The sequence below is a fragment of the Ursus maritimus genome, unplaced genomic scaffold (assembly GCF_017311325.1).
Source record: "Ursus maritimus isolate PB19 unplaced genomic scaffold, ASM1731132v1 scaffold_8, whole genome shotgun sequence".
Taxonomy (NCBI): domain Eukaryota; kingdom Metazoa; phylum Chordata; class Mammalia; order Carnivora; family Ursidae; genus Ursus; species Ursus maritimus.
Window position 1 is genome coordinate 40,472,813 of NW_024426996.1, and position 21,758 is coordinate 40,494,570.

The window sequence follows — 21,758 nt, forward strand, 5'->3', positions numbered from 1 at the left end:
TTCCTCATCTCATGTCTTTACACTCGGAACGGGGGTCGGGCAGAAAGAACCTGTTTCCATTGTTTTCCTTGCCTACCCAAAGCCCAGTATGCTGCCTAAGCCAGGGAGAGAAGGGCTGGGTCCCAGAGCCCCCAGAGCCCCAGAAGGGAAACCTGGACCCGAGAGGGGGCCTGAGCGTACTCACATGATTGGTGCTCTCTGAAATCTGCTTCTCAATGAGCTGCACGATCTGCTTGAACGTTGGCCTTTTCAGGGGATCGGCATCCCAGCAAGTCTTCATGATGTCATACCTGCAAAGCAAGGGCCACTTCCCATCACTCCTCAACGCCCTTGGCCTGGCTTCTCACAGCGTATGCCATGCGACCATCTCGAAAATCATCTCAGGGCCGTGCAACTGGGCATACTGAACGGCACGGGCATGAAATAAAACACCGTACCTCTGAAAGGCTGCGGAAACCTTCTGCCTATTTGGTGACAAGAGATGATGGAAATAAGCTACAAAAAATGACCTCTGATCAGGACGTCAGAAAAAGGAACCAGGAGATGTTGATCTTTCAGACTGTACTAGTGAAACCCCCCCACACCCGGGTTTCTGTCTTTGAAAAGGAAAATAAAAGGGGAAGCACAATCTGCAGGAAAACATCTCGGCCCTTACATTTCGGCAGGTGCATGCTCAGGGCTGAGCATTCGGAACCCCTCCTTGATCATCCTGTAGAACTTAGAATCGACTGGCATCCCGGGGTAGGGGCTGCTTCCTGCGGCACGAACAGTTGGCAAATCAGTGTTAATAATAAGCAAGCAGGACGCCGGTAAGACCTTAAAGAAGACGCTCACTGTCTAACCAAGGTGCCTTTGGCAAGGCGTTTTACCTAGAGAGAACAGCTCCCACAGAAAAATCCCATAGGACCAGACATCACTTTCAAATGTGTACACACAGTTGAAAATGCTTTCAGGTGCCATCCACTTCACAGGTAGCCGAGCCTGTAACGCAAGCACAACACGTTCAGCAATGTTAATTAAGCAGCTCAAAAAAACTGGATAGAAAGTATTTCTACAGCCATGGCTCCTGCTGAGGGGTGGGGGTGAGAGGGTAACTGCCACCTCACAAAAGCCTTTTACCCTCTGACCCAGATGACTTCCCCTACCTCTCAAATAGGTGGGTCACAAGGTACTATTCAAGATGGGGACATGGAGGGGCACCTGGGTGGCTCAGGCGGTTAAGCGTCTGCCTTCAGCTCAGGTCATGATCTTGGGGTCCTGGGATCAAGCCCCACATGGGGCTCCCTGCTTGATGGAGAGTCTGCTTCTCCCTCTGCTCCCACCCCCGTTCCACTCATGCTCTCTCAATTTCTCTCTCACATAAATAAATAAAATCTTAAAAAAAAAAAAAAAGATGGGAACACTGAGTCAATACAGAATGGTGGTTAAGAGCACACATGTCAGAGACAGACGCTTGGGTTCTAATCTGGCTCCACCACTGGCCTTGAGTAACACAGAGATTTGTTAGTTACCACTGAATACATTTTCCCCAATAGGAGAAACGTGGCCTCTCACGATAAAAACTGCATTTCCCAGCTCCTTGCAGCTCAGCGTCGTCATGTGACTCACGTTTGGCCACTAAGAGGTAAGTATGATACGGCAGCTGTAGAACAGCCTTCTGAAAACATGGCTGGCATGTGCCCTTTGCTCTTTTCCTTCTTGTCCCTCCTCCATCCTGCCTTCTGGCTGGGATGGCTGGCTATCTAGAGGCCGTCTTGAGCCAGGAACGAGGGCGGCACCAGCGATGGGAGGAAAACGCAAGAGTAGAAGAATTTGGTCCTGGAGTTCTACACCAGCCCTCGTCTGCTGCCACCACACTTCTTTTACTTTTCTTTGGGGTTTGCTGTCATATCAAACCCAAACTATCCTTTACGAATACACTGGAAATGTCACATAAGTATCTGTAATTAAGCCGCAATATGTTCTTCTGTCAAGCAAAAATAATGCTTCAAATTTCACGAGCTGTTTTGTGGGTTAAATGAGATCACGTGGGCAGAAGTCCTTAGCACAGCACTGCTGACTCACTCGTCTCTAACACTTGCCTCGCATCAGCAAGCACACAATGAACAGTAGCGGCTTATGGCGGCCATGACAATTCCAAGGTGGCGAGCGGCAGATCGGGCTTTAAATTCAGCAGCTGAACTTCACATCCTGAACCCTTTCCGCCACAATCGAGTCGAACTTGCCGTGACTATTCCTCTTACAGACATTCTGGATTCCTGGATCTTAGTCTACCATAAAAAGCTACACCAATCCTTCCCTTAATCCATTTAGGATTGAGAATGGGGTAGACGATTTTTTCCTTGTGTTAAAGCTATTTTAGCCAGCAGGAAAAAAGAAAGGAAGCAAGAGAGCAAGCGTGCTAGTACCCCTCCCAGAATTTACGCTAAAGCTCCCACAGGGGCTCTTAACCTCAGCTCCACCGCATGGGTCCTGGATTCAGGGGCCTGTCAACTTGGAAGAGGAAAAAATGGCATTCTGGTTTTCACTAACTTCTACGTGAAGGTTAGCATTTCCCTCAGTGGGAATGAAGGCAATGAAGCCCAGCAACCTTGGCAGCTTCTGTGCCTCTGTCAGCGGCAGTAACGACAGCCACCTTCCCCTCACATTTCACAGCATCACCACCGCTGGAAGTTACAGCCGCTTTTAGACCCACGGCCAGAACAGGCTGCTTATGCTGTGTAACAAAGCAGCCCAGGTACCGACGTCAAAAACTGACTCCTTAATAGGGTGAGACCTATATTCCAATTTAACCGCGTTTCTTGGTAATCCTATAGATTTTATCTTACACATTTAAGACAACGTTTTGACAAGGGCTCCGACCGGACTTACAAGACTACGGCAGGGGCCTGGGCAGAAAAATGACTAAGAACCTGCGTGGAGTGGAAGAACTTTCTGAGAAGCTGACAAAGTGGGGGCAGTAACATGTTGTGGGAGCCTGGTGAAGAGAGATCTGTCATTGGTTAGCTCAACGGGCCTGAGTTGGAGCCCACAATCTGGAAGCCTGGTGGGCCCTAACCCATCCTTGTTCATTGCCAACTAAGGTCCCTACCCAGTAGCAGGCGATTAAGAAGCGGCGGCATAACCACTGTCATGATTATTTATATTCCCAGTCAAGACATCGATAAAGGACAGTCCCAAGCACAGGTCTGTACTGGCTGCGGTGTGGCTGCACCGTCCTAAGCACGTCGCACAGATGAACTCATTCCGTCCTCACAACTTTATGAAGCAGGTGACAGGCTCATTCCCAAGAGCAGGAAACAAAGCAAGGTTGAGAGGCGTTGGGTATTTCTTGCCAAATACCCCACCGCCACTAAATAACGGAACCAAATTCGAACTCAGCAAGACTAGGCCCAGAGCCTGCTGCCGTCCTCCTCATGCCCTTCTGTCGATATTCAAAGGCCCGGATAAGGAACCTCCTCTTTCCTCCAATAGTGTGTGCACCAGGATGGAGAGAGGACTTGGTTCTATGAACCCTCATGATGATGAAATCTAGTATTAGAAGAGATTTATTAGAAATACATGCTTTGAGGGGACTCCTGGGTGGCTCAGTTGTTTAAGTGTCTCTTTGGCTCGGGTCATGATCCCAGGGTCCTGGGATTGAGTCCCACATTGGGCTCCTTGTTCAGCGGGGAGTCTGCTTCTCCCTCTCCCTCTGCCCCTCCCCACTGCTCATGCTCTCTCTCTCAAATAAATAAATACTCTTAAAAAAAAAGGAAAGAAATATATGGTTTGGTCAGGAAGTAAAGCCAGCAACATTTCGACAAAACCAAGTTAAGTACAGCCTACCCATAGAGATGCCATGGTGGTGGAGGAGAAAATATTACATTATCATAAGGCACACAAATAGCCACCTCCAGGAACAAATCCGGACTGGGGAAATGGGACTGGGCAAAGAGACGTCGACGAATATCTACACAGGACTATATGGCTTCCCATACTAGTGGGATGCTGCTTCGGAGATCATGGGCTCTGGTTTCAGCCTTTATTGACCTGCGTCATTGCCGAATGAGTGATGTTTATTACTAAAATACATAAAATATACTAAGCTTTAGTTTCTCCAACTCTGAAAATGTGAAGACATGGCAGTGGGTTGTTCTGATGATACAGTGAGCACTGGCAAGGAAATAAAGCACTTTGAAATAAAATCACTATGTTCTCTAACCCCATTATTACTTATGAACCTATTTAATATGCTCTCTATTGATTATAAGAGCCAACATTCTACATACCTAATTCTGAACATTATCTTAGATTTTCATCTTTTTCACATAGCATGTCAATCTCCAAATAAAATGCCCCTGCTGTGACCTTCAGGCCCACATTTGTTTCACTTGAACAAAATAGAGTTCATTGCTATTCTCAGGCTATAATGAAAATTAAGGCTATTTCTGTTTCTTTCACATGCCCCATAATTACACAATTAGAATTAGGAATTCTATTATCGGAATGTTAGTTGTAGTAATGTTCAGCATACCATGCAAATTTTGCTGAAGTACACTTAATTTGACTGCTAAAATGCATGATATCTCAAAGGTAGGATTTGCATTAGGAAACTCATAAAAGGCAATTCTTAGAAAAACTTGGAACTAAAATCCTTCGCTGGACTGTCAAGCAGAGAGTGGGTACTCACGTTTCCTTTGACCACATAATTAGAATCATTCTTGATGTCTCTGGCTAGACCAAAATCACAAATCTTTGTGATTCGACCATGAGTAAGGAGGATATTTCTAGCAGCCAAGTCTCTGTGAATACACTATTAGGAGAGTGGGAGAGAAAAGAAAACCACTTACATTTATTTTAAACTCTTCAAGAACGAAAACAATGTTCAACACTAGAATGCTGCTCCGCAACACGGATCCAGTACCTTGGCTTTGCATCGAAACGACTCGGTGCAGCAAAAATAAAGATCTAAATTATGCTTTGAATGATGTTCAAAATTTGCGTTTCACATCGTTAGGACCTTAATTACGATAATCGCTTTCCAAACCAACTCGAATAAAAATTTTTTTTTCTCCTTAGGACTGCTTTCATTCATAGGAAAATACATTATAAATAGTCCTATCATACTTTTTAAACCGAAAACTCATTTTGCATGCTTCTCTTTGAATGTCCTTTTATAGAGTTTTTAAAAAATGTCTTTGCAACTCCAATTTGATGTCTCCCAAGGACACGGGGAAGAGGCTCTTTATTTCAGCCATCCTATATCATACTCTTTCAGTTTGGTAATTGTTTGGAAATGTCACCAATGACACTTAAGGGTAGGATCTGTTACCTCCTGCTAGTCTGTTAGTCCTGTTTGCTAGGGAATTCCTCCCACCCTTCCAGAGACTGTTCCTTGCTTTGGTTCCATCATTCTCTTCCCACCATCCCTATCTTTTCCCCAAACGCTTATTATTCTCTGGTTCCTTATTCCCCTATGCTTCATGAACCCATACAATAACTGAGATCTAACCCCAATAAAACACAAGCACGTGCTTCACCAAGCACCGCAACTACGAGACACCCCCTCCTTTTGCTGATGAAATCATTCTCTATTTTCTAAGAGCAGCCCCTGTATCCTGAAAGCCAAAATTTTTAAATGAATTCGCTGCATAAAAAAAATATTCATAGAAAGCTCATTTAGACAGGCTTGCACTTTAAAAGCTTATAAATGAGAATAGGAATTCCAAAGAGACAGCAGTTGGAACATGAAGAAACTAAATTTCCTCTGTTTTGGGTTACCACATTTCCAAATGACACTGTGCATTCTAACTAGGGCTCTAAAATGCTCTGTTGGGGTTGGGGTTGGGGGGAGGGGGCTCTCCTCCGAGAACCACACCCACTCACATTCTTTGAGGCGAGGAAGGCCATGCCCTTGGCCACCTGGTAAGAAAAGCTCAGCAAGTCCTCCAGGTCTAGAGCCAACTCATCATCTTCCATGATGGCGGGAGTCACATCTCTTTCTATGTATGAGCCTGTTAGGAGAAGGGCATCCTTAGCAATTAAACCTCAGAGTGCGGAAAACAGAAGACAGTGACGACAAGGATACCAAAGACTGGTAATGAAGGAACTGATGTGACTATGCAGGCAAGTCACCTGCCCGGCACTGAGGAAAGGTAAGTGCCCAGGCACAAAGCTAATCACCATGATCTGAGGCTTCCGGGGACAAAGATGGTGGATAAATATAAAAATCTTCAATTTTTTGATACATAAAATATCTATGATATATTTTGATATGCAAAATACATATCTGATACACATATATTTTCATCTACGCAGCGAGAGGCTCCTATACAGTCACAAAGGCTCTGACCCCAATACCCACTTGGAACCCTCAACTGCCACTGGGCCCTACTGGAAAGCAGAACCCGTCCACTACAGGGCATGTCAGTATATTGCACAGCGGTATGAGAAATCCTGTGTAAATGAAGTTGTTTTTATTGTTTGATAGGTACCCACCTATTCTCGCCGATCTCCTTTTGTCTGCCTTGGTTGGCACAACATAAGAAACTCCGGGTTTCATGTCCATGTATTCATTAGTACTATCATTGCTGTGAGAGATGAAATATCCATCCATCAAATCAGGACTGAATGAAACGGGAAAGGGGGGAGTACCCATGGGGCAGGCTCTGTCTCCCCATTGCCTTTTTTATATAAGAGGCTGATTCTGCTCAAAGAAAGTATTGCCAAGTGTGAATCAAGAAGATCTTGTTCGTAAGAGTTTTTAATATTCAACATTAGGGTCCAATGCCCAGGACTGAGACCGTATTTTTGTGTTCAATCATAGTTGGGGCTTAGGTTAGAAATTTCCCATCTCTTGACACCAGGGATTTAATGGGAAACAAAGAGCCAAAAACATTATCCCCCATTCCCTCAAACTCTCTAAATTAGCCCCAAGAGACAAGATGAAAGAGACCAGACAGACACAAAGAACAAGAGCTTCTGAGATGTGTGATGGGGGGAAGGCAGGGATCGTTAACATATAGCGACTGATGGAAGAAGGTTTGAAAAAACCAAGTTTAGTTCAGATAAACACCAATAATTTGGATGATTTTCTGAACCATCTGGACCTCTTGAATCTGCAACATTTGGCTGGAAAGTCTTCAAGATTTCTAGTACTTCCTGCTTCTGATTAGCATAGAAACACGATGACAACAATCTCCTTCGGAGTATGCTGGTGGTTCCAGTTCCATATGGGATCCCAAAGCACAAAGAACACCACAAAGGATTGAACAATTTGGGCCATTATTTCAGAAAGTTGAGAAACAGATATGGGGCCAAGGTTTTAGAAATAAGGCAAAGTGGCTCATTTACTCCTACAAAGAGCATATGCTCTGGAGAAACTAACAAAAGGTGGTCTGTTCTGTATTTTACAACCACATGACACGACTCAAGTCTACGGGACCAAAAAAAAGGAAAATAAAAAGGCTTCACCTGGGGTTTAAAACTTTAGCCAGGGCTTTAAGACATAACTGCCCATCCGTAATAGTTGCGGAGGTCTTCTTGAGGGCTTGGAGCTCAGTTTAAGAAACAAAGTCTTGCCATCTCAAAATATAGGGGACAGAATGAATAAAAAGGACAGGAGAAATCCACCCCATGATTCCAAAATATAAAGTATAAGGAACTGGGCACGATGAATATGGTTTCTGTTGGGCTGGGTGAATCTAGGAAATCTTCCTCAATGGTGGATCTCAACCTTTGGCAAGAACAGGCAAGGTATGGCAGAGAAGAAGAACGCTATTCTGGTTGTAAGCCACACTAATTGTTCTTGAAGGAATCTGAAGCTCTTTATACATCATTCAAATTCAGAGCAATATTAAAGATGGAAGCTATGAAAATAAGGTACAGGATTTTAAAAAATGTGCTAGAGTCATTGTGCCTTTTTATAGCATGATGAGTTTAAAAAAAAAGGGCAAGGTATACAGAAATAAGGTGAATATTCAGAGGTAGACGGTGAGAAACCTATGTGCAGAGATATGTTCAGAGCTCTTCTGCCACTCCATTAAAGGTTTTCAAGAAATTACCGAGACACCTTGACAGGCTTTAGCATTTTCTCTATAAGCAGCGTCTCACTGTAGAGACGTATATAGTACCAAGCCCAACAGAATAAATGAAATGACACACAAGGATAGAGCCATGATAAGAGAAACAGGTAGAGAATTCATTCCACTGAACAGAACTAATGCTTTGGAAAAAAAAAAAACAACAACTAAAGATGCATTAAAAAAAATCAATAAAAATCTAAGTTTTAACACTACTTAAATCTTTACAAACACGACTCGAACTTTCTAAACTGTTGATGACATCCAAATGATTTAATAATTCTGATCTGGCGCCTCGAAGTACCTCTGTTCATTTGTTTGAAGAATCAGCCTTGATTGCAAACCCTTCTGACCCCACGAAGCGCCCGTCAACAGCTATTTATGTAAATCAGTCTTACCAGGAAGACTCCTTTGAATGCAGAAGGTTCTTATAAAGTGCCACTTCAGCGTGATCTTCCTGCTTCGAGCAAATAAATGAATCACGTTTTCTTCGCAAAAAATTCAAAAGATCACCATAGCAACAATATTCAGTAATGACCAGGGTGGGCCCTACAGGCATGTAAGAGAAGGTTAAAAGGAGGTGAGCTATGTAAACGATCCCGCCACCCTAAACACACGCAGGGGTGATGATGACCATGGTCGTCCGGTTCACTGCTAAGACTACCCCTAGTAGGCTCAGCGAAACCCAGCATTCCGTGGAGCACAACTCCGCAAGTCAGTCCCTCGTAGCTGACCTGCTAAGCGACGCAGCGCTCGGCGCCCAGCATGACTGCCGGTGACACACACAGGAGTCATTGCTCTCCACGTTCCACTATTACAAATTTCCTGCATGAATCCTTTGAGTCCTTTCTGTCTGTAGCGGGGCTTCACGCCCCCTCATGTTATTATGCAAATGACGAAGGGCCCGAAGTGCGGCGTAACCGGATAACCGACGGCACGGAACGGCCAGCTGGGACGAGCCTGGAGAGCCGGGGAGCACTGAGTGGCAGGGCATCGCCTGCCTCCTGAGCGCGACCGGTCGCCAGGGTTTTCCGTGTGGTGACTATGCCTCACGCTGTTGCTCTGAAGTTCACAGGCAACGAACGGACTTGGGCAGAAACTTTCATGAACAAGTCATGATGGGGAAGCCATGTGTATGGGGGCTGTTTTAAGAAATTCTATAAGCCGTCAACTTGACCGTGAGTCTCGGCACATCTTGAGGAAGAGCTCGTGTTACCCATCTTTGTGCCAAAATGTTTTCTGGAAACATCACAGACATCCTTGATGGAAGGCTCTACTTCAGAACTGCTTCGAACTGGAAATTTACTTTTTTACAGAAGTGAAGTGTTTGCCTCCTTTGGTGAGTATTTGAGAACGGGTAGGCTTCAAAGTCTAACTTTAATTACGGTATGCAAATGAATAGTAACCCTTCCGTGACCGAATATGATGCAAGCAAAATATCAAGCTTGCAAGATAAAAGAAAAGCTTTCTGGATGAGAGGAGACTTCTCGAGATACTCAAGAGGTCAATGTCGACGCAATGTCCACGACAGTAACTAGAGTAAGTCCTGGGCTGTCCCACCCCATAATGATAAAATTAAAATACAAATTCTTAAGAACAACAGCTTGTCGGGGCAGGGGTGTGAAATCTGCAAGAGGTAACAACCCAGGTAAAAATCAGGCAAGAGGATATAATCAACCATTGTCAAAACTGTATTAAAATCTCCCCTCTTTTGATAATTTGAAAGATAATAAAAGTGAATTTTGGTCATGGCCTTACCTCCAACGGTGCATGCTCCAAGAAGATTCACAATATTCATGTGATTCCCGAGGTAACTCAAGACTTTGAGCTCAGACATTAGGGCTTCTCGTTCGGTTAAATGGGCACTTGCTAAAATTAGAAAAAGGTTTCATCTTAGCACAGAGCATTATCTGGCAAGCCAATGTCGAGGGTGTGCAGGGCCTGCAGAAACGTACGTTTGAGCATCTTGACGGCAACAGTCATGGCCGCATCCGACTTAATGAGGCCGTACGCAGTGGCCTCAACCACCTTCCCGAAGGCACCGGCACCCAAAGTCTTCCCTGCAGAAAGGAAGAGAAGACAGTAAGTGGTGGTGGTGGGACCAAAGGATCACCTGGGTAATTTCAAAGTCAGCAATTAAGGACTTGTTAAGGAATTAAGGACAAGACTGTCTAGAGACATTTCTCTATAATGTGCTTTACGCAACATCTATCAAAGGTGGTGAAATGTCACAGAAAATACTTATTGTCTCAGGTGGAACGGAACAAAGGAAGCTAATGGGGTTCCCTAAAGTCACTGTTACGTGTACACAAAAAGGTGACATGGAAAGCCCGTTTTCATACTGACCAAAACTCAGCCTGTTTCTGGGGAACTCCCATTTATGATCATAAGGAAGCTGTGTCGGGTCTATGTAAACGTAATTGTTTCCATTTATCTCCTCAACAACCTTCCACTGCACTTCATACATGGGTTTCTGGTTGGGGGAGAAAGGGAGAGACACATCATCTTTTAATGATTAATATTTCAATCATTACAGCCCTTAGGGTAGAGAACAAATGAATGATTACCTGCAAATATTTGTAGGTAAGAATCATCACGATAATGCACATCATACCAGCTGCGATCACAAAACCAATCAGCAAAGGTGTGAACAGGGTGTGGGGGTGGATTTGTTCTAAAATAAAAGGGGAACGTGGCATCACAACCTATTAGCACCAAACCACCTAACCCCAAACTCCCCACCCCCCATCTCACAGCCCAAGCAGGATTCAAAGCCAAGGGCATCTCATCAGCTCCTTGCCTTGCTAATACTACTTTACTCTTGTTCAAAGGAATCTTTTGAAATAACAACTTTAACCCAGACTACTGTGTAAACGGAGATTTCTGTAGCACGAGACTAATTTTATGCTGTTTTGTCAACACAAAGCAACATATGAATGAACTTCCTACTTCCTGCCTTGGACAACTTTAAGAGGTTTCCTTTATGGGTGGCTTATATTTTCTTCGTTATGCTTTCCTGTATTTTCCAGATTTTGCATACTGAGCAAGAATTTCTTTTACAACCAAGAAAACATTTTTAAAGTGTCCTTTCCACTGCCTATCTGAGGAAGAAAATTTGTGACGAAGAACAATGTAAGATTCTTCCCCTCATTACTCAAAAACTGAAAGTATACCGCTTATTGGCACACATCTTTGCCAACTTGGGAAAACAGAAACTAAGCCCTACATATGTAGGTGCCCAGTTTCTTTGTCTTCTAACTTCATACCAATTCATCAATTTATCCACAAGGATCATTTAACTTATGTTAGGAGAGGTAGTCCCTCATGAATCAAATTTTACAGACATTAAAGAAATGGCTCACTGACATCACTTCATAAAAGGCAGTGTTAACTTTCTGATATAGTGTTCGGCAGTGTGTCAAAATACATGATTTTCGATAACTAAAATTTTAAATTTAAATTTTTAAATTGCCCTAAATCTGGTTTTTATTTGGCTATAAGGCAAATATACCTCCCTACTTTCTCTATCCTTTTTTTCAATGAAAACGACTGGAAATATATAATTCACTATATATACATACACACACGCGTGCATGCATACATACATACGTGCACACACACGTAAATATATACATATATGGTTAAAATCACTGCATACATGTTATTAACGAGCTAGTACAGAATGAAACTTAGTGAGTTTGATGACAGCATGGGACAATGTAGAAATTACCAGAATGACATGGCCACTGATGGAATGGACTTAAAATCATGATTGATATGGTAGGCAGAGCCTAAACATCCCCTTAAAATTGGATTAAAAAGAAATATACCTTTGCTGTTACCTTTAAATGCAAAGTTAAAAAAGGCAGAACTCCTGCCCACATTGTTGTAAGCCCTACACTCGACCGTGCCGTTGTGCTTGAATGCACTGTAATCAATGGAGCTCTGAACCACGAGTTTTCCAGACGGTGCTACAGATGAGTTTTGCATCTGCACGTCCATTGGCCCAACAGGAGCGGAACATCTAGGGGGAAGAAAAGAACCACCCGGATTTACTCTAAGAAAACCAGTCCATCAGTCAAACACACTGGATCTGGCTCACCTCTACAACCAAGCTAGCGGGTCCTAATCAGAAATTTCCTTTTAAAAACCAAGAGTGTGAGCACGAATGGGCACTTCCCTGGTGCCCGTGAGCAAGAAGGGCATGGCGGAAAAGAAGAAACAGGGAGTGAGATAGGAGTTTGAATCCTGATTCAAACACCTGTTCTGTGGACCAGATACGTAAAACTCTCCAGGACTCAGTTTCTACGCCTAGAAGATGGGGATGGTAAGACCCACTTTAAAGGGTAAATGAAAGGGCTGGAAATGAAGGAAAGAAAAGATGGCCGGCACACAGTAGACCTTGATCGAGTTAACTGTGAAAGGGTACATGAGGGTAAGAAAAGAGCCTAGAGGAGGAAAGAGTTCAAGTCCACAAGGATGAAGACAGGGCGGCCCCCAACACGCCAGCAGCCGAGATCCTGCGCCAGGTTTTACGGAGGGAGACAGAGGCTGGACCGCTCGCTTGTACTCCAGGTGGCAAAGCCCATCAGGGGCTGGACCCAGAGGACCCCATTTTAAATTACGTCCCCCATATACCTAACACTTTTCTATTCCCTTACCTCACTTTATTTTCCTTGTTAGCACTTAACTGTTTATTTCATCTTTTGCTCGCCTCTACCCATTAGATATAAACTCACAAAGCAGCGACTCAGCTGCGTTTTGCTCACTAGACCAGCGTCTAGCATACAGCTGGCGCTCCTTAAGTATTTGCTGTGTGGACAACAGTCTAACTGCTGGGGTTGTTTGCACGGTGGGGGCTTTTCCAGGGGTCTCGAGTCCTTCATACCGTTCCCCAAAGGAAACATTCCACTAAAACACCGCTGAAAACAACAATCCCACATAACCCCTTCCAACTTATTGTGATCGAAAGGACTATTCTGTGAAAAATAAAATTTCTATTATTATCCTGACTATTCAATTGTGATGTTACACTGGGCTTTTCAAGCCTGAGCACAAAATAGCATTTGATGGATAAAAACAGCCAGGGTGACCCCATTTTCATCTTCAGGTAATGCGAAAGGACAATTTAAGGCTTAAGTGCAGATTGGGAGAGAGAGGCAGCACAATGCCAGATGTGTTCTGCTCAGGGGCCGGGCGCCTCATCAAGGAGAAAACCTTTTAAAAACACGGAGCTTACAAATGCCGTATGTATGTTGTAACTGCACGATCATTACTTTTTGGTAACTTGGCAATTAACTTCTGGGGTAAATTTTTTTTCATGATAACTACAGCCACATTTCCCACACACATTGCCTCCTGTGTATAGAATGGAAATCTAATTACTCTGTCCTGGAAAATTGCTTTATCTACCTGCAGGCTAGAAATTGCACGATAAATCCAGAAGATAAGCACCAAAATAGAGAAGTCACTCAGTAATCATTTTTCAGCAAACAAAATTAATGTCTACCACGAAAAATACAGCAATTATGCCCCCTAAAAAGCCACATGGATAGGAAAAAAATATAATCAAACAAAGCTTAAAAAAAAAACCCTGAAAACCTATCTAACATGCAACTACATTGCAGTCCCTCCCTCACGCATGTCAAGTAGTAGCCAAAATAATCCTCTCACCTCTGCTCGGTTCCTGGACAAAAATACCAATCTACCGTGGGCTCTGGGAATCCTGCTACCACACACTGGAGCATACCGTTCACGAGACTTTCATGAGTCAGGATTTCTGGTTTTGCTGCAGGAAAAGAGAAACGGCCATACGTCAGACTGCTGGAAAACCTCATCGGGACTGCCCCTCCGCTGTTTTCGAATCCTTAGAACTTTCCTTGAGGTTGAAGAGGAGGACCCTGAGGGAACGTGTTCAAGGGGAGAATCGGAAGCAGTGAGTGGAAGGCACAGGGAGGCAGAGGTGAGGGTCAGGCCAGGAAAGGCTTTCACAGTGTAGACTGTCCACACTGCAGATGTGGGGGTCCCTGAGAACTCCCCGCTCAGGGACGACTGAAGCGGGGTTCGCAGGACCACTGGCCGGGTTTCTGTTTCCAGTGAGGGGGAATCTGAAAGACGGCTTCGAATCCAAACTTTAGGATTCTCAACTGTGGTGAAGGTGGAAATCCTGTTTAAGATTCCTGCCATCAGAATTTCAAATTACTAAATCTGCCATAGGAATTTCAAGTTATGGCGCAGACTGGAGTGGATAAAATTAAAAGGACTTACAGAAGAGAGGCCCCCCCCCATACCCCTCCCAACAGGAACGTACTTTGTGGGGGGGGGACGGTGAGGGCAGAAGGGAGTGGGCAGAAATAAAAGAACTGAATTGTCCTATTTACAGAGAAGCCAAAACATAAGAGTAAAATACAATATGGGCTTTTACCTCCAAATTTGTATTTCAAATGCAAAATATGGACAGAAAACTTTAAGAGGAAACCAGCCCAAGAGTTTTATTCATACATATATCTAAGCCTGTGTACAATCACTGAAAAAGTAAGTTGTATCAGCAGGAATGCTCTAATTTGACATTTCTGGGTAACGACAATAATCAACTGGTATTCAATCAAGAGTGCCCTAAAGCACTGAAAATTCTTGAGATTAGTTCCTAAAGTGAAAGGAAAATGAACTTATTACGTTCAGTTGTTCTTTTTTGTTTTTTTTTAAGATTTTATTTATTTATTTGACAGAGAGAGAGCACAAAGAGGGGGAGTAGCAGGCAAAGGGAGGGAGAAGCAGGCTCCCCACTGAGCAGGGAGCCTGATGCGGGACTCGATCCCAGGACCCTTAGATCAAGACCTAAGCCCAAGGTAGACGCTTAACCGACTGAGCCACCCAGGCGCCCCTATTATGTTCAGTTGTTCTATTGGAAATATATTTGAAGGATTCTAATGCTTTGAGAATGAGTAAGCTAAGCCCTAAGGATCTGATGGCAGGGGTGGGGATGCGTTCACCCTGAATCCTCAGTATGGCATCAGGCACAGAACAAGGGGAGGCTTGCGCAGGGCAGGCAGACCTGCAGGCCGGCTCCCACGCTCACCAATCCTCTGCCCTCCTGTGTCCCATGGGAATAGCAACAGGCCCCATCTCATAATGATGCCGCAACAATTAAATGAGATAGCTACACAAAGAAGGAAGCAGGAGTAACAGATAGGAAACAGATTATTAATCATTAATGAGTTAGCTATTACTTTCTATTCAGAGTACCTACCCCTGGTTAATCAAGTCTGCTACCAATTAAATTAACTGTATTTGCCACTCTGAATATTCTCGTCAGTGATCTAAAAATTGCTGAAGATAGTGTGATAAATAATGTGTTTGTGTTTTAACCCGATGCATTGGGAATCTGACCTCGATTATGTTGCAATTGATAGGAAGAATGTACGTGGTGAGAAGGTAGAACCGACAGATCAGAAGCGTAGGAGCTCATTTCTTCAAAGGACGGGAACACCGGAGAACAGGCTCTCAGCACCTCATCTCCTTGCAGGCAAAATGGCTTGGCGGGAGCAGCGTCCACGTGCACGGCACACCCACCTGTCACTCGGCCTGGCCCTGAGCACAGACAGGCCATTTGGCTCATGCGCACAAAAGAGCGGCACTCCAAAGCGACCTCAAGGTAGGGGCACCCTTGAGAGTTTGGATCCAATGCCAGCTTTCACAAATAGAGCAAGAAGACGAGCCATCGTCTTGCGAAAGCATCCATCTGGCAAGTCTCATTTAATTATCATGGGCAACTGTGTGATTGGGCTGAAAAGTAGGACAGAACACAAAAAAACAGTGGAACTTTAGGAGAATGCTATTTGCTGAAGACGGCAGGCGCCAGAAGGCAGGTCTCTCTGGACTCTTTTCAAAGTGTCATCTCCTTTTCCAAGCCATCCCCAACTCTCCAAAGCCAAGTTGGTCGGTCTCTCCTCCCTATCCCCGCAGCATGTTAGAGCACCTGCCTCTCTCATACAACATCCTGGTCTGCCTCCTCCATCAGACTTTGTGTTCTCAAGGGCAGAACCACATCTTCCCGATCGTACCTCTGACTCAGAGCGGAGTCTGACCTGCGGCAGACGCAGGGTAAGAGCGGTCTGAACGATGAAGTCCCCTCCAAAGAACCAAGCTCCTCAGGGTCAAAGGAATTCGAATAGAATCACAAGAAGGGGCCTGGGAGAAGAGCCTGCTGGTGACTCTGCTGGGTAGGGACACTGTTTCCACTCTTTTACAACAGTGGGCCGTCAGAGAGCCACACCTCTACCTGGTCGTGTGACTTTTGCTTTAACGCTGAGATTAAAGGGAGAGGGAAGGGTCGACGCAGAGATGGCGAAGATAACTTGGAGAGGACTCAGATGGCAATCAAGGCCCTAAGACAGATTCCCTCACATTGACATTCCTTTTGTCACCCATCCTTCCTAATGCCGCACGATAGATTTTTCAGAGTGGAATTAAATACTAATTCAATAGGAAAAAAAAAAGAAAAAAGCTGAAGCTGAAGGGGGTACCTTAAGATGTTAACAATGGTTATCTCTGGGTAGTCAGGTTATGGATAGTTTCTATTTTATTCTTTTGACTTATTTTCTAATTTTTTTTTTACAATGAACATGTAGCTAGCTAATGATGAACCAATAAAACATTTTTTGATTAAAAAAATTGGAACAGCTCAAAATTACATAATCAGTTACATTTCACTCTGGCTACAAGTGCTCAAGAGCCAAGCCTTCCAGCGTGACACCTGGTAGCAGTTACACAACGGCCAGGGCCGGCGAGTGGCGCCGTCCAGCTGGCCTACTTGTTCCCGTGTGCTGGTTAATTGGGCCGATTTTTAAGCTACTGTCTCAGGCCGGTTGTAACCCGAGGCTAGCAGAAGCAGCTTCTGTCCTGTTGGTCCTTAGCCTGGCCAACCAAGCTCAGAAGGTCTCTAAACTTTAATGTGCATTCGAAACACTAAGAAAAAAATATTAAAACGGACATTCCTGCCCCCCACCCCCTTCCCCATCCCAGATATTCAGTAAACTGAGAATCTGACCCAGCAATGTGTACCTTTTTATCATACCTCCAAAAGACCCTGGTCGGGGCCGGGACGAGGGTGAGGCAAGAGAAGCACGTAGATTGTGGAATTTAAGAAGGCACCTACCCTCGTCAAGGTCTCGCAAATACAGGGCTGGCACCGTGAGTGAGCACCTGCTTAAAATTTTACACCCCAGGCGCCTCACCCTAATCCCAGCCGTGTCCCTAACACTGGTGATGACAGACCTCATTTTGAAAAGGCTAAATTACACGCGTACAGTTTCAGCTCTACATGGCAAGTTGCACTACGAAAATGTTTAATGCATAAAGAATGAGCTAGGTATAAATCTGATTCCTAAAAACGAAAATCTGGGCTCATCTGCATTTCCTAAGTGCCTCCATGCACGGTGTAAGGCATTAAATATGCATTTTGCTTTTAAAGACACATAACTCTGCAATTCTCCAGGTTAAATCTGAGCTGTGGTTTCAGAGATATTCTGCAATCAGCACTATACCAAATGACACATTCCCTAATTCCTCCCAAGTTGGAGGTTTAGATAAGCCTAAGAGGTGCATGAGTTATGTATTTCCTGCGGAGATTAAGAAAATAGCCTTTTCTCCTTTCAAAGCATTGTGGACCTGAGTCATTCCAGTGTCTCCAACAACACTGATCAACTCGTAGGCTGATTTCAGAGTGCTTAGGACTCTACTGAGAATTCATGGCTCATGCCATTAAAAATCCTAACCATTTGCCGATTTGCCCCAAAGATATGTGATCTTGAAAAACATCCCTTTTCGCCACCATCAGGTCCATACGGAAGGCAAGAACAAAACAAATTTTTAAGAACACAGCACAGATAATAAGAGCGGGGACTGGGATGGGGGTGGGGGCGGGAAAAGATCCACGAGTAACGGATGGGTGAGCATTTCTGAGTTGAGCTCCTCTCACCCCTGACCACCTCGACCAGCTCCTGCTAGAAATGCCCATTTGCCCACACGCTATCATCAGCAAAGAACACAGACTGAAGTCTCCAAACAATAAAAGACTAAACGAAGAGGGATCATAAGGATGCATTGTGTTTTTACGATTGTGGGTCTGCTGGTGTATTTTAATGGCCACACAGCAATGCTTTGCAGCAATTTCGCACTATTTGGGCCGGGATCAAATCTACATGCCTGCCACACTGTTGTGATAAAGGAACTTAAATCAGCTGAAACAAGGGTGTAAAAAAATGCAGGTTAACTTTTACTTATATAAAAGTGTACTTTAAAAAAAAATCCCCAGAACAGATATCTTGAAAATATATTTTGTTTTTACACATTCTTAAATATTGCCAGAGGGGCGCCTGGGTGGCTCAGTTGGTTAAGCGTCCAACTCTTGGTTTCAGCTCAGGTCATGACCTTAGAGTCGTGAGATTCAGCCCCGCACTGGGCTCCAAACTGGGTGTGGAGCCTACTTAAGATTCTCTCTCTCCCTCTCTAAAAAAATTAAATTAAAAAAAAGATTGCCAGAAACTAGCAAATGGGCACTTTGATAGAAGTTTGTTTAGCAAATGAAACAAAACTTCAACTACAGTCGCCTATATCCAGCTGTCTTTAACAGGAGTGTTTACCATTAAAAAAAAAAAAAAATCACCCTCCTAATGAAGTGATATTCTAAACTAGGGGTAAGCTAACTTTTATTGTAAAGGGTGAGGCAGTAAATAATTTAGGCTTTGTGGGCCTCAGGGTCTCTCTTGCGGCTACCGGATTGTGCCACTGTGTACCACAAATGTAGCCAGACATGCAAACCAATGTGTGCAGCCGTGTTCCAATAAACTTTACTTACGGACACTGACATCTGAATTTTATTTTCATGTCTCACAAAATCTTCTGATTTTTTTTCAACCATTCAAAAAAAGGTTTCAGTTTATGCGCCCTTCAAGAATCGGCTGCAGGCAGAATCCAGCCCTAGCACGACTCTGTCCATAGAGCCATTAAAGATCTCCCAGTCCTGAGACGACGTTAACGGGCTGCAACTACCTGCAGAAAGCCTTCCTCAGCCAAAATCACCGTGCTTGGTTTCCAAGGGCACCACGGAATGCATGCATGTGACCCGGACATGCAGAGGGCGGGTGGGGACACACGTGTGGAGTGCGGCCAGGGGTTAAACGCTAGTTTTCTACTCAGGAAAAGCAGTGAATTCATTTTGCCACGTAATTCAAAAGTGGACAAGGGTTATTGACATGAAACCCATGGGAAAATTATGCACCTATTCTTGGCTTAATTTAAATTCACACTAAATTATAGGTGAACCTGGGTACATGTATCCATGAATGGGGCTAATTTGATGTCAAAACATATATGGCTCCACTGGAAAGGAAATCTCCATAGAGTCCAAGTTCCATGAATAGGAAGGAGAATACTCAGATTGTTTTTAGAAAATGATGCCCCAAGTTCATGTTCAATTCCTAGCAGAAGTTGACGTGGTGATAGAACTTAAACCTGTTTCTCCTGTTTTGCTACCATAAACATGAAACACTGGCCAGACCACACCAATAAGGGCTCCATCTAGACAGGTTACCTGTTCTCAAACAGGTCCAGCGTTTTACTACATCCCCCAAATTAGCAATACCAGACCAACTTTTCTCATGAGACATGAAGGAAAAAGAATACCGACACATTTCCTAAATGTTTTTCAGAATGTAAGAGAATCCAATTCTACTTTAAAAGTAGGTTGCCGTGATACCCCTTTTTTCTTTCAACTTAAATGTCTACAGCAATTCTTGCAGCCACAGAGATCTTCATTAGGAGAAGGAAGTATTAAAGTGTCACATCAAAACAACACTCATAATTCCCAAGCAATTGAACAACAAAAACTCATTTCAAATTCAGTAATAGAGAATAAAAACAGAGCTCAGACACTGTCAGGTATCGCAAATGAACACACACTACCTATAAAAAGATTAATGTAAAAAGACAAGCGCCTCTTTTTACATAGATTAGCAACCCCAGTAAGAAGATCTGAAAATTATTCCTTAAATTAGAACTGTCCCAAAAGCCAGCACAGTGTTTCTTCTGTGACATATGTTTAAGACACGGGAGCATGGAAGATAATGACAGATGATAACCTTATTTACTGGCAGGCACTTAGGCAAGGTCACTCAGTTGAGATTAAACAAGATAATTATAAACCTTAAATAAGCATCTGATGGGTTTCTTTAAAACCCTAGTCACATCATTTGTGACCCAATCCATACTCCACAATGTTTCAAAACCGTGCCAGACATGGGTTAAAAAAATTATGCACTATCCATGCAACGAGACACCAAAACGAGGCTGAAGAAGAGTACTGCATTCTGGAAAGGTATGCACAATGCACTCATTGTTCAGCACCAGAACACAAGCTTATGAAGCAGTATGAGCTCATTTTTGCAAAAAAAAACCACAAAGTTTAAAAAAATGTTCAGGAAGAACATATACAATAAGGGATATATTAGCAGTGGTAATCTATAAAATGTAAATAAACTTTAACAGGTACAATTAAAAGTTGCTTATTTTTGCTTTTTTACATTTTCTAATTTTTTCACCCTTCGCATATTGTTTTACTTTAAAAACACATGTATACAAATGTCTGCACAAACCAAACTGCATTTCTGGTTACTGTGATACCTTTACAGCAAATTCTCAAAAGCAAGTAAATAAATCGGAAAGGAGTTCCATTCAGCACTGATTTTATTTAATGTTTAAGAATTCCAATAATTTCGGGGTGCCTGGGTGGCTCAGTCAGTTGAGCATCCCACTCTTGATTTCGGCTCTGGTCATCATCTTGGGGTTGTGGGATCGAGCCCTGCGTGGGGCTCCACGCTGGGCTGGGCGTGGAGCCTTGCTTGGGGCTCTCTCTCTCCCCCCCTCTGCCCCTCCCCACTGCTCGCAATCTTGCTCTACAAAAAAAAAAAAAAATCCAATAATTTAATGTAAGAGTAGATATAATAGAATCCATCTAGTAGGAAAAAAACAAAACACTGAAAAGCAAAGCCTCTCAAGCAAAACTCAACAATCAAGTGTGTTAGCCTCTAATGCAAGCATGGTTTGGACACCCAAATGTTTGGAAGGTCCTATCGGCCCTGAAAAAAATGGAGACAGAAGGTAGAAAACATTTCTACCTTCCGAAGAGGCAAAGTTCTAGTAACTGTGCTCTCACCTCATGGGGACCATAAGCAGCACAGACCCAAAGTCCCCCAACTAAGCAATCCTTGAAGGCTACCGCACATTTCCACATTACCATTTAAACCTGGGTGAAGGTCCCTGAGACCTCCAGCCAGGTGGGTAACCTAGAGGGCTGGCTGGCAGGCCGTCCAAGCCATCTGTATACGTGGCTGACTTGACAGTCTGCCCTCCCCTCCCGCAAATGTGCGGCTTTGTCTGCAGGGTGTTACCCTTCCGAGTGGCTTCTCCCTAGAAGGAGAGTTTAGCCACCCATAACTAGATTTAACTATGACCAAAACTACATAAAAGGGAGCCCAGATTTTGCAAATGTGGTCAAAGAGAAGCTTTCTCATCAAGAGACCTCATTCTGGATGATTTATGACTTGGACTGATATGGGTACACTGTATGATCTATAAATAATTGCTCACAGCAGACAGGATGTTAATTACATGATACGGTGATTTAGAAATAATGCA

At 43.8% G+C, this 21,758-nt stretch overlaps 1 protein-coding gene across 4 annotated transcripts in view; it reads right to left on the bottom strand.

Annotated features, from left to right (window-relative positions):
• KIT (KIT proto-oncogene, receptor tyrosine kinase) overlaps window positions 1-21,758 on the bottom strand; it is an 81,189-nt gene that overhangs the window by 3,286 nt on the left and 56,145 nt on the right. For all 4 annotated transcript variants that reach the window (XM_040625310.1, XM_040625309.1, XM_040625308.1 and 1 more), the window contains 13 exons: window positions 13,737-13,851; window positions 11,906-12,087; window positions 10,631-10,737; window positions 10,410-10,536; window positions 10,019-10,123; window positions 9,822-9,932; window positions 8,462-8,612; window positions 6,481-6,572; window positions 5,869-5,996; window positions 4,673-4,795; window positions 870-981; window positions 656-755; window positions 185-290 (listed from right to left, as the gene is read on the bottom strand). In XM_040625310.1, the coding sequence (XP_040481244.1) occupies window positions 185-290; window positions 656-755; window positions 870-981; window positions 4,673-4,795; window positions 5,869-5,996; window positions 6,481-6,572; window positions 8,462-8,612; window positions 9,822-9,932; window positions 10,019-10,123; window positions 10,410-10,536; window positions 10,631-10,737; window positions 11,906-12,087; window positions 13,737-13,851 (1,559 nt within the window). The remainder of the gene's footprint in view (window positions 1-184; window positions 291-655; window positions 756-869; window positions 982-4,672; window positions 4,796-5,868; window positions 5,997-6,480; window positions 6,573-8,461; window positions 8,613-9,821; window positions 9,933-10,018; window positions 10,124-10,409; window positions 10,537-10,630; window positions 10,738-11,905; window positions 12,088-13,736; window positions 13,852-21,758) is intronic.